Consider the following 13,202-nt stretch of genomic DNA (forward strand, 5'->3'; position numbering starts at 1 on the left):
TCACCAGATTTTCGCTACTGCCTTAACTGTCCTCACTGTGGGTTTTATTTCCAGAAAAAAGGTTTACAAGTTCCCTATTACATTCGGAAATCAAGGTAAGAATTCTTTTTATTTACGTAATTACTTCGGTCTTCAATTGAAGAATTGGCGTTTTTAGTGGCGCGCTGCATTCGTAAGAGACAGCGATGCGGTAAAATATTAAAAAACGGCGTTGAAGAATGGACTGCTCTTTGATAAAAATTTATTTACTTCTTTGTTTATTTATCTTTAGTTGCTAAGATACGTGACGTGAAAATTTCCGAGATGTCAACGTAGCGAGCTAAAAACGTATCACTAATAAGATGGAACTGCTTGAAACTCGCGAGGGCGATCGATTGCCTCTGTCTCTTAAACCTCGTGATTGTCTACATATTTAATCTCTTTAGAAATTTGCTATTCCTATGGTCATGTTCAAAAAGTCGTACGTTAAACGCGCGCGCACGACGAAGCGTAAATTGGGCGCGCGTGAACGAACAAGAGACGCCTGGAAACTTGACGAAGGCTAACTTAAGGGGCGGGTGGAAAGGAAACAGCATTAGCGTGCGTTAACCCCTATTTGGAAACGAACAATGGGCTTCTCTGTCAGGTGTTTTAGATGAGCGCTGTATTAAAGGTATTTGTTTCGAACAAGAATACAGACAAATCTATTTACGAAAAAATAGATATTGAAGATCACGGCCGTTATCAGGTTATTTTTGTAATAATTTCAGTTTTGGAGAGCGAGAAGACACAAAAAGATGGGAAACGGGAAGAAAAAGAGGCTACAAATGTTACCCAGGAATTTAAAGGATCTAGTTCCTTTTGGAATAAATTCGACATGTTTAAAAGATATCAAGGTCCAGGATGCGGAATCCTTAAATCAGTCGACCAAGAACTAAGAGAGCAGAACAATACAACGTCCTTCGAGGGAACAAAGAAACTGGACTTGAAGAGGCTCGTCATAGAGAATGGATTGTCTGCAGTGAAGGAGTCCTGTCATGATAACATTGCTGTCGACGCTGGTGCTGCGGTTGATGTTACGGCTAGATTTAAAGGTGTTAGTGCCGCTGTGGGTCATGGTTTTGCTGTTAGGGTCGATGACGATGATGCTGTGGTTGATTATGGTCCGGCCGGGGTTGATGATGGTGCGGTTGCGATCGATGATCTGGGTGTTGTTACTGATGATGTTGATGCTGTGGTTGATGGAGCCGCTGCTGATATTAATGACGTCCCTTCTGTGGCTAATGAAATTATTGCTGAGATGAACGCTGTTGTCGTTTCTACGATTGACATTATCGCTGCTGGAATTAACATGGTTAAAAATATTGCAAGGCTTGACGCTACGCGTGCAGTCGAGACTCTTAGGGAAGGGTTTCTTGAAACACTCGTAAATGTTGTTGATGTAGGGGCGGATGGGTTTGATGAAATTATGGCTGCTGCTAATGAAGCTGAGGGTGCTGACATGGTTCGTGCCGTTGTTGCTACTGGATTTAATGTTTATGTTGACATTTACGATAGGATATTTCAGGCTTGCCTGGATTTTGTTGCTACAGGGGTGAATGGTTTCATTGACTCTGGGAATCGTCTTGTTGCTTCAAGTTTTCAGCAGGTGCCCTTCTTGGTGCATAATTTTCTCGCTGACATGGCTGAGGTTTGTGCTGCTGGGATTGATGGTTATGTCGCTCCAGGTTCATACAGAATTGTTCCTTACATGATTGATAGTGAAGGTGTTCTTGTCGATGATGGAACTGTTCCTGCTCTTCATCCTGTTCTTGCTGGTGTTTTACCTGATCGTCCCGGAACCACTGATCCTAGTGTTTTCATTCATTTTGGATATGGCACGGTTTATGCCGTTCTTGCTTCTGAGCACTTTGCAAGACACCGTAATCCTAAATTTATCGCTGCTGCTGCTTTGAGCGTTTTTATTGGTTTTGGTGTTCTGGCGCTTGAGGCTTACGGGAACGAACTTGACGAATCCGATCTCCAAATTGAGGAGTTGATGCAACTTTGGATAGAAGAACATGATAATAACAACTTTGATGAATCAGAAGATGAAGGTTTTCATGAGGAATAGGAGACCACTGAAGTATAAGTGACCAAGACAAAATTTCTCCTTAAAAGTATCAATACGATATTAAATAGGCAAGTAATGAGAATAAAAAAAAATCACTTGAGGAAAATTAATTGATCCAATACCAAAATCTCCAAAGTAACATCATAAGAGTTGTATGGTAGACAGTAAAGAGAATTACAGATGAATTCTTGGGAGTGAAAGGATTAAGATGACTATCTTTCGTAGTTGTTAATCCCGGTTCTTGTTGAACAAAGTTTGTTCATAGTCTGCTAACCCGACTAAGGTTTCTAAATTTTTTTTGGTCGTTTTAAAGATGATTCTATAGCACTTGGAAAAAGTTGTGAAAACATGACGTTTCTGATGTGAAATAACTGGATTGAAGTATTTTGCTCTTTTCGGTGAACTAAAGTACTTGACACCAATCTTAAAAGACTACCAAAGAAAGCTCGACTGAAGAATTTCTCCTTCACTGCATGGCCAAAGGCTCCATTTTATATAATTACAAGGCATATAGGAAGGGAAACTAGGTAAATTACATCAAAATAAGGCTTAATTGAAAAATTAAATGGGAGGAAAGTTTCAAATGGTTTGATTGACCTCACTCTGATTTTCGTATTTGCGGAGGATTTTTAAATGCTGAAAGAAACTTCGGAAAAGCTGCAGTTCGGTAAGATGATTTTGATTAAAATCAATTTCCCTAGAAGGCTGACAGTAAACTTAAACCGGTTTTCCTAGCCTGCAAAACAAGCAGGTGACTACTAACAGAGGCGGGCGTAAAACAGGGCGGAAACACGCTCTATCCTACCTTTAATTGTGTGGGACTGATACCCAACTTTTTGGCCTTGAAATTATCGCAAGCTCAGCGCAAAATTGATTTGAACAAAATTTGCAGGTTTCATCTGGATCGCTTTTCGCGAAGTAACACTCAGAGGAAGTATAAGGACAGTTTCCTTCCTTCCCAATGCCACTACTCAAAACGCTGCACCGCTTTTCGATGCGTCCCTAAATATCGATTATAACTTTTAAAAAAATTCCCTCTCAGTTCCCTCTTTTTGAGACTATATAGACCGTGGCCGTAGTGAATACTTCGGTTTTGATTCAGCGAAACCACACATTAAATGAAAGGATACTAATCATAACTAGTTACTTATAAAAACCGTGCATATCAGTTATAAAACGCTTCAGTCTTCATGTGTCAAATTTTCCAGACTCGACCACCCCTCCCTCCTTAAAAACAAAAACTTTGTCACAGTGTCGAATGGTGTTCAGACGGTGAGCTATAGTTATTACTGTGGAGTCTTTCAGTTTCTCTCGCACCACTCTCCAGATTGTTTCTTCTGTCCCTGGATCCACGTGTGCAGTGGGTTCATCCAAGATGATGATCTTGTTCTGCTGCAACAGAACACGAGCCAAACAAATCAACTGCCGTTCTCCCACACTGACATTTGCTCCATTTTCCAACAATTCGTAATCCAATTGTCCCTCAAGACTTTGTACGAAATCTTTCAGTTGCACATCCTCTAAGACTCGCCACAGATCTGCATCTTGGAAACGCTTCATAATATCCAGGTTCTTCCTCAATGATCCACTGAAAAGCACCGGAGTTTGGCCAAGAGCGGAAATGCATCCGCGAGCTGCTCGGAGATTGATATTCTTTATCTGAATTCCGTCCACCAAAATCTCTCCGTCGGGGTCGGGCATGCGCAAAAGAGCTGCGACAAAAGATGATTTGCCGGCGCCCGTGCGGCCTGCAACACCTATGTTTGAGCCTCCTTTGATGTCAAGACTGATGTTCCTCAGCGCTTTAGGCCCTCCTGGGTAATACGTCATCGACACATCGCGGAATGTGATATTTCCTTCGCATGGCCAGTGTTCCGGGGGAAGTGTGTCCACTTGGTATCCAGGCTCAGAGTCAAGCTTGGTGTAGGTAATAACTCGTTCAACCGAAGTCATAAAATTCTCGACATCTGATGATTTTCTGACGGCGTATTGCGTCAGGGTCACTGTTTGAATGAGGTAAGCGAGAGAAAGCCCAGCGGAAGCTAAATAGAAAAAAAATCTGTAAATTAACTGTTGATTTCCTTCAAGTCACGCAGAAAAAATTACCAAAAATTTAACGGTAAAACTATGCACGACTCGATACGACACAGCACGTCGCGGTTACCTGCTACCGCGACGCTACTCGTGTGATAAACTAAGTTACTTTAAAAAAAATTTTTTTAAAAATTAAACTAGTCTCAGTTCGTCCTCATAAAGATAGTGATGAAATGGGCTACAACGACTTGTTTTTGTCTCCCCATTACACACGGAAAGATTCTTTACACAGAATTATCACATGGAATATCGCAGCTTTTGGATGTACATGAGCGAGTAACGGTGCAGTTACTTTGGTTAGAACTTTACATACCGGCATCTTGAGATACTAAAACTGCCACTAAGACAACCAAGCCAATTAAAAGAGAAATTATTGCATCCAGACGAACACCGAACCATCTGCCACTCGCCGTCACCATGATAAAGGACTGGGTGTGAGTGTCTTGGTAACTGTCCGTAGGGAAAGAAAAAATTAAAGTAAATCATCTCGAGTTCAAATGCCAAATCTGCGCAACAAGTTCTTTAAGCGTTGCGCAAAGGGTGCCATCACCATGATGAACGAAATTTTGTAAACGAAATGTAAATTGGAAAAAAAAAACACGACGTAGCAGAATAGTAAGCACGAGACCGCCGAGGAAAAAAAATTATCAGGTAGAGGGGCGAATTTGAGGCTGGGACTGAATACCGAATCCAGTGCCCCAATCAACCAAGCATTCCATGTCTACAATTTTTAAAGCGTTGTAAGAGGAAGGTGGAGGGGGGAGGGAGGGGGGGGGGAGAGGCTATGATGGAAGGAAGGAGGAAGGAGATAGGGGCTTTTACGGATGATGATTCGAGATGCCAAACACAACCCCTGCACTGTGAAAGTTTTGCGTCTCGAGCCTGAATTGAGTTTGAGATTTTACTTTCCCAGCTCACTTGGAAAGTTGCACGAACTTACTTGTGAAATTTGTCCATAAAATCTCTCTGTCTACCTCTTGTTTGAATTGTGTCCAGTCCATCAAGAGTCTCTGATACGTGAGAGAAGACTGGGCTTCGACATATGGACTCTAACCTTTTTAGTTCTCTGGAACTCTTCAAGTAAAATCTTGCAAAGTAAAGAATCATGGCCGTCACTGGAACGGTAACAAACAAAACCCAAGGATTTGTAGCAGAAGGAACGATAACTGATGAGAGCAACAGCAATACCAACTGAATTGAAGCTAGAAACTGTAATGGTAATAACTCATCCATGCTACCCACATCTTTAGAGAATCGATTCAGGATTCTACCCACAGGATTTGAATCGAAAAAAAGAACCGGCGCTTTTAAAAGAGCCACAACCATTTTGTCATGAAGCCGCTCAGAGCTTCTTAGGCAAACCATAAAGAAAATGTAGGCCCTGATAATGCCCAATATGAAGGAAGCAGCGACCAAACCACCGTAGATAGTTAGATTTGTCTTGTCTTTCTGTTCTGATGGAAGTTTCCTGGTCAAAAAGGACAGCCACACGTCAGGGGCAACCATCGATGCTAAAAAAGGGCGAAAAAATATGGTGAATGATAAAAATACGCAAAAGTGAAACAATTTTCTTCATAATCTACGTAACAGTCTAAATCAGGTGAAATAAACAGTTTTTAACTCAGGTTTAAAAGACATCAACCTCTCTCTCATAAATGGCGGATTGGTTGTTAGTCTTAACATGAATCTCCCATCCCCCTCTCCACACCTTTTCCGTCAGTCCCAGTTTCCTCTTGCTCCTTCAAGACAAAAAAAAACTGGGTTGGAGTTTCTGACTTGGCTGCTTGCTTGCTCGTTCGCCCCGAGAGAGAATGTCATTCGACAGCACCGAACAATGGCTGAGTTTTTGCCACTTTTATAATTCTTTAGTGCTCACCTTGAGAAATAAGACACAAGAAAATCATTCCAATGATGAAGAAGGAGTGAATACCACTTCTGAAGTAGTCCCAATAAAGCTTACTTGACACCGTTCCGATTGCCCGATCTTCAACAGATATTTCCAGTTCATTGTCTTTCTTTGTAAGTGGCTTTAAATCTCTGCGTCTCTCTTCATCCTCCCCTGCGGTGACCATGTCATTAGACTTGTTTTCTGTCGAAGCATTCTTGTAAAGTGGGTCGATGGTGGTATTTAAGATGCCTTTTCCTTGAAGCTCGGCGAAGGTTCCCTTCCCCAGAACGCGACCTTTGTGCAGTACAATCACTCGGTCTGCATCTTTCATATGTTGTTCTTGATGAGAAGTTAACAGGCGGGTCTTCTCACCAAGCAAACCCTTGATACACTTTTCAAAGATATGCCGACCAACTTTGAAGTCCACCGCGCTGAGAGGGTCATCAAACAAGTAAAGGTCTGCATCCACGTACACTGCGCGTGCTAAGCTTACTCTTGCACGCTGACCACCACTCAGAACGGCACCGCGCTCACCAACAACGGTTTGGTCACCCTTCGGAAACTGCTGAAAGTCTTCTGTGAGGGCGCATGCCTCGATTATTCTGGTGTATCTTGGTTCATCGCACGACTCTCCAAATAAAATATTTTCTCTTAAGGTTCCAGAGAACACCCAGGCTATTTGCGGTGCATACACAAAAGTTCCTTGACGGTTTATTGTTCCGCCTACGTCTGATATCTCGCCAGCGATCGCTGAGAGGAGAGTTGATTTACCGCTGCCTACTGGTCCGGTGACAACTGTCAAGCTTCCTGATGCAGCAACAAAGTCCACATCTTGAAGAATAAATTCATCTTTCCTCGCTACTTCTTTATATGTTAAATGCGACACACATAAAGTTCCTGGCTTAGAAGGGTTTATCCATTGATCAGTAAGGGGATTTTCATCTGATACATGCGACTGGCTCATAGATGTAGAATCGTTTTGTAACTTGCCCGACTTTCTCTCTTCAGCTGTTCCTCTGCCTTGTAGACAATGATCCTCAGAGGTGGAAGACAAATCCTCTGAAATAAGAAAATCTTCTATTCTTCCGAGTGATGCAAATGATTCCCGTGTCTCCACCACACCATACGCAATGCCAAAGCAAATTCGAAGTCTTAGCAAGTTAATAAACATTAAGAGCATAAAAACATTTACTGGTGCTAGGGATTGACCAGTAAGCATCAGAGTAATAACAGACAGCAGGATTGGTATTGAAGTATACTCCAAGGCAGCCAAACCTGAGAGAATGGCACTTTTCTTACGGATGATACTTATTTCTCGTCTGAAAGAAACAAAAAGATTTGTTGTTATCATTTTCGGACAAAATGAAGGTACTGATCAGAAACTCTGCACTCTGCAGTCTTCACTCTTCACTCAGCACTCATAATTATTGCAGTGGTTGTTCAGATACCTATCGTTTCTTACACCCAAAAACTCAATGAAAACTGAACACATTTTACAATAAGCAAAGCACAATAAACTGTACATCACCATGATCACAAATGATTCCTAAATATGACCTCCAACCTTCCTCACAGCAACCCTCGCCACCCATAAATGTTAAGTTTGTGAATTATTAACTCTTGGAGTGTTCTCCCAAAATCTTGCATGAGTTATCACGCCAGTAAACCAATACTATCACTCCGTTCACCCAAAGGTATCGGTGCGAAGATGTTCTGCTGTTATCTGAAAAAATTAAATAGGTTTTTAAATTTCCCTTACTTTCGTGTGTGTTTTATTTTTTTTCTGAATTCATCCTCCCACGCACGCGCTTTGATAGCACGTATCCCAGAAACCACTTGATTCGTCAAAGAAATTCGCATATCAGATTCCGCCGCTGAACGCAGACGCAGCGCGGCATTGACAGAAGACATCTCTGCGTAATACGGTAGAAGAAGCCAGAGAAATATCTCTCCCATAAGAGCCTGCCAACCAATCAGATACGCGATTATAAACGTTGCAGGCACAATTTGGAGTATGGCTGAATTTATTGCTAAAATCCATTTAGGTGCTGTCTCCATCCGCTGAACATCATTTGACAGCAGGTCGATCACACGCCCCGCTGAAAACTTTGACAATGAGCTCTTGCTAAGCAGTAAGATCTGAGAATGAAACAATATCAATACTAGAATTGATCTCTTGAAAAGGAAAACCCATGTTTAGTGCAGAAAGCAATCAGAATTATTAACCACCACTCCTCAAAGTAAAGGTGGCTAGTGGTAGATATATTTTGAGCTGCAAAATGGCGAGGTAAATACCCACCGTTAGCCACCGAAACTGAGGTTAGTAATTACCCTAGTATATACTAAAACAGTGAGAAAAAAAAATCAAAATATGATTTTAACTCATTTATTCCTGCAACGATTTTCAGGCGAAAATTCCGCGCAAGTTTCTCAGAGGTGAATAGCAAGGGATATTTGGAGTTTGAGTAGCCAATCAGAGCGCGCCTTCAACGTTATCCACTGTTCTAGTATATACTAAAGATGATTAGTGTATAGCAGGTGGATAGTGCTTTTCGAGTGCGCTTAGTTCGAAAGTGATTACCAAGTTCTACTCATCTCCGAGGAAACGAAGAGACAAACTCGCACTTTTAAAGTTCAATTCCTAATCATTTTCTCATCGCATGCAATAAGGAGCTAATAAGGACCGCCTCTTGAGTTTAGCCTAATTGCTAGAACGCCGACTGTCACCCGCGAGATCGAGAATTCAAGCTTGATCCAAGCAGATTGAACCAACTCTCACGCTCCCAAAACAGAGGCATAACTGGAGGAGTCTTAAGGTGCCAAGAAAAATCTTATTATTTAGGTTTGCGAGAGCGTATGAATTCATAGAAGCTTCAGCTTGGGCATAGACATTTCCGATGCTGATAACTCCTTTCCGCCGTGTTAATACTGGCTTGCGGATTCACAGTGTTGCCAAGAAAAGAGAGAATGCAGTCCTAAATAACCTACTTAGACACTGGATTGAAAACTTTCTCTGACTACTCCATAATCTAGGGTTAATAACAAAAGTGTATCGAAAAGCGAAGGAAAAAGTGTCGAGAGAATTAACGAAGATTGCGCCCTTTCCCATTACCCAACCCAACCTTACCCTAACTCGTCCCCAATCTTCTTCAAAGCAACGGTGTCGGCAACTAACACAGGCAAGTGCAACAGGATGGGAAAAAGTCAGAGAGCCTTTTTCTCTTTCCCATCACCCCTTTCTTCCCCACGTGAACGCCGTGCACATTATGGAGAAGGCTTGGGACGAGTCAGCTACCCTACTTGTGCTCACCTTCCTGTAAACGAGACCTTGCACTGCGTTACTCAGTCTGATGCCCATTATTTCACCCGCGTAACCGTAATGTTGCATTCCGAGGCTCCCGACCAAAGTGGTTACAGCCATCGCAATTGCTAAAACGCATCCATGAAGGATGTTGTTCTGATGTGTTTCAGGTGACATTAACATAAAAATCAGATGTCCAACGAGCAATGGCGAAAGGAGGGAGCCGATTGCGAACAAGACATCACAGCAAACAACGAAAACAGCTTCCCTGAGGGAAATCGTCCTCAAGACACTTTTCCACAACTTCGGTGTTTTCTTCTTCCTAATGGAATTAGCTACTTCTTCTTTCCATTTTTTGTCAAGAAGTTCTGTGGCTGACTGTGAGGTGTTCTCGTTTGAGAGTGGTACAAAGTCCCCTTCCTCTAAGGTTCGTTTACTGCCTGTCTTCATGACATCGTTCATCCATTGCAACAAGAGGAAAGAAACAAAACTTACTTTCTCGGCAGAGTCACTGGTGGAGGAGATCTTCTTGTAACCATTTGGTGCCATAGCTCTAAACCTTTAGCCGAAGAACGATGAAGCATGATCAATATCATCATCTCTCACTAATAAATCCAAGTCACGCTTCGCATTTTGCTACATCAAATTTGAAAAAATGATGAACTAAATAGCACTTTTAATGTTAATAGAGTGTGAGAGATTGGGATAAACTCCTTCCTCATAAAAGAATCCGATTTTTTTGTCCCACTCTCATTTCACATCTCGTGATAAAATCTTCTTTTATTTCACTACCGAACCTTCGACATTGTCAGTCCTAGCGATATACAGGATGCTTGTCACAAATAAACCTAATAATGGCTTAACTCTCCATCGAGTTCATTGTACAGCATCAGAGCGGATAATTCGCAAGTTTGGGATGGGATACCTTGTCGAAGACTTAGATATTTCTTCGTCTTAAGGCCAGATAACACATTTCTTTGATTTTTCTAAAGTTGTTATAACCCTTGTGAGGACTTGTAAATTCCTCTATCCTGTATGCTTGACAAAATGTGGAGCACTTTTCAATATTCTACAACTTTATGTCATTTATGTCTCCCCATTCTTTGATCGACCCTTAGTGGTGCCATGCAAGAAGAGGGGGGGTGGGGGGGGGGGACGGGGAGGTCACAGTCTCCCACTTCCTGTACCATGTTCTCTCGGCTCCAGTACTTTTGTGGCCTTCTGCCTCCCAGCTCTCGCTCTCCATGGTATTACTCCCGTCTTCAGGTTAATAAAATGGATCAGAAGCCTGGGTTTTGGAAAGCTGTGCCAAAACGCATAATTCAAGACAATTCTCTGGCGTTCCATTTTTTCAGGGGAGGAGAAGTAAATTTCTCAAGTTGAACATCATACAGACCTGGTTATCACAGTTTGATCATCGATTCTAACATCCCACCATAGAGAAGAAATTCTTAGCCCACTGTGCAATCCAATAGCTATTGGAATTCAAATGTGTATTTCGTAGCATTCAGGAATCCCTGATATACTGGGATCGTGCTTTTTAGAGATGAGAATGGATGCAACGGTCGTCTCCACAGGTACTAAAACAAGGAATGACCAAAATCCACCTAAAACCACCTGCAACCAACTTCAGAGTATTATTTTTATCACTGTGACAATTTTGTTGGCAAATGTAAATGTACACGGGAAATGTTGTCAATAGCGAAATTAAAATACATGCAACGGTTGTGTCACGTAACGTATTTTTTCCCAGAGACTTGGCATCGTCTGGTCTTTATTTTCTTTCTTTTTGTCGCCTCGCAGATATTTATTTTTGCAGTTTAAATGCTCCTGCTACAGCGTGAAAGGGGAATCATTGGTAATTTCAGCTAAACTTTCAGTGTGAGTTTTGGCCAAAAAGCCCGCTAAAAATGTGGATCGTTTGCTTAAATATTCAAATTTATCCGGGAATTTTTTTTCCTAAGGAAATCAGAAAGGACAAAGAAATCAATCGGTGCAATTTCTCCTTTGTTTTTGGCTTGAAACTGATATTAAAGGGGACTTAGAAAGAAAATTCAAGGTTTTAAAACCGCTAAGTCATTTATTTTTGCCTGCTTCAAAATAGTTGCCAACATGTGGTTATGCACGAGTGCGGTTGAAAATACGCAGTGACTAAATGCCCTTTAGCCGGGCAAGGTTAAAATTAAAGTTGGAAATAGTCAAGAGATCAAGAGATAAACACTTACCGGCTAACCTTGCTTGTTTTTCCCTAGAGGGAGCAGGTAATGGGTGAAATTGCACCAACGACAAAATTCCGTAAACGAGTCACACACCAGCAAGCAGTCTGATCACTAATGGAACTAAGCGCGCAGAAATCCCTTGTTAGAAAGCTTGATTAGCATATGTACACTCTTCTACAGACGACCGCACTTAAATCGTAAAACAGAATTTCTTTGGTACAGGCGATCAGATGATTTCGAGCGCAATTTGGAATAATGAAACACAAGTTTTTTTTTTTTTTTTTTTTTTTTAAAGTCAAACAATGAGTCTTCAAAGAAGTTCAACAGCGCTTTCTTAATTCAAATCACCCAAAAGGTTTGAGTGGGTTTTTTATAATTATGCAAAAGCTTGTTACCGTGTGCGGCAGCCTGATCAGAAGCGTACAATTTTCAAGTGTCGACAACCGAGCGATGTATGTGTCCACTAAAAAGCCAAAATAATTTTTGAAATCGCTTGGCGTTTCTGAACAAATTTCTGATATTCTAAGAAGTTTGAAAGAACCTTTCGGTTGCAATTCTGTGAAAATTTCTGACTGCCAGGCATTTAGTCTATTCGAGACCGTGCCCGGCTGCCGGGCATTTGGTCACAGCGAAATAAAAGGTAACAAACTGTTTATCCAGGCTTTGAACTTTATGGCGGGTTTAAAAGTTGAGAAAAATTTCTATGAAACAGAAAATTGTAATTTTGATGGAAAGCCGGTAAGACAAAGACTTAACGCGGGCTCAGATTAAGTTAAAATGCTCTCTGTATCTCAGATTTTCAAGCAAGTAAGTCTAGAACTTTACCTTCTCGAAGTTAGACGTAAAACTCTCAAAGCGTAAGAGAGACTTGCATGCTCGGTAATGCACTGTTATATATGGCATTTATTGCTTTTATATAAAAAAACAAACAAACAAACAAAAAAGAAAACATCAAACCTAAGTTTTGATTACCGAAAAAGAAAAGTTTGCAAAACTTTTTATTGCTGCTTGGTTTGATGGTTCTGTTGCTATTGATGGATAAATTACAGTACTATAACTGCTGCTAAAACAATGGGACACTTTTTGAAATAGAATTTTATAGCAATATTGCGCGCTGTACTTCCCGGTGGTCTTGAGTAAATACGTTTTATTTTTGTATAATTTAATGGCTTACATGCATCAATCAGTATCTGAGGAACTGCCTACCTACCCCTCCCCTAACCCAACAACATTCAACTGATAAAAATTTTCTAGGCTTAATGTAGGGTTAGATACTAAAACTGATCCGCCTTCTCTCGAAGAAAATATTTTCATGCTTCTTGGCCTTCACTTAGTTTTGAAGAAATAACCTCCGAAAAAGAAAAGTTGATTGAATTACATTCAAATCCTTTGGAAAAAAGAAGAAAACAATCGCACAATATCTTTGCTAATGACAAAGTGGTAGAAAGGCTTTTCTATTTATTTTAACTATTAAAGAAAAAAACCCTTAAATTCCACGATTAAGAAACTTGTGCTCTCACTTCCATTTCAATACTTGGAATATCGGCCAGGAAGTAAATTGAACATTCCGATAACTTTAGTTTTGATTTGACGACACTCAATCCTATT

At 41.0% G+C, this 13,202-nt stretch overlaps 1 protein-coding gene across 1 annotated transcript; it reads right to left on the reverse strand.

Moving 5' to 3' along the window:
• Positions 1 to 3,205: 3,205 nt before the first annotated feature.
• On the reverse strand, positions 3,206 to 11,685 carry LOC131797617 (ATP-binding cassette sub-family C member 4-like). The gene is made up of 8 exons (XM_059115272.2): positions 11,601 to 11,685; positions 10,772 to 10,992; positions 9,385 to 9,934; positions 7,834 to 8,213; positions 6,063 to 7,393; positions 5,127 to 5,697; positions 4,500 to 4,636; positions 3,206 to 4,134 (listed from the first exon to the last, which is right to left on the reverse strand). The coding sequence occupies exons 3-8, from the start codon at positions 9,922 to 9,924 to the stop codon at positions 3,281 to 3,283; spliced, it is 3,813 nt and encodes a 1,270-aa protein (XP_058971255.2). The 5' UTR covers positions 9,925 to 9,934; positions 10,772 to 10,992; positions 11,601 to 11,685; the 3' UTR covers positions 3,206 to 3,280.
• Positions 11,686 to 13,202: the final 1,517 nt, after the last annotated feature.

The sequence above is a fragment of the Pocillopora verrucosa genome, chromosome 8, assembly GCF_036669915.1.
Source record: "Pocillopora verrucosa isolate sample1 chromosome 8, ASM3666991v2, whole genome shotgun sequence".
NCBI classification, from domain to species: domain Eukaryota; kingdom Metazoa; phylum Cnidaria; class Anthozoa; order Scleractinia; family Pocilloporidae; genus Pocillopora; species Pocillopora verrucosa.

What these genes read in the sequence shown, in the direction of transcription:
- LOC131797617 (XM_059115272.2), bottom strand. Translation starts at nt 9,924, where the DNA reads ATGGCACCAAATGGTTACAAGAAGATCTCCTCCACCAGTGACTCTGCC. An exon ending in AAGGTCTCGTTTACAGGAAG is followed by an intron (nt 8,214 to 9,384) that starts GTGAGCACAAGT and finishes TTTCATTCTCAG; the next exon opens with ATCTTACTGCTTAGCAAGAG. An exon ending in TTTAGTATCTCAAGATGCCG is followed by an intron (nt 4,135 to 4,499) that starts GTATGTAAAGTT and finishes TTTTCTATTTAG; the next exon opens with CTTCCGCTGGGCTTTCTCTC.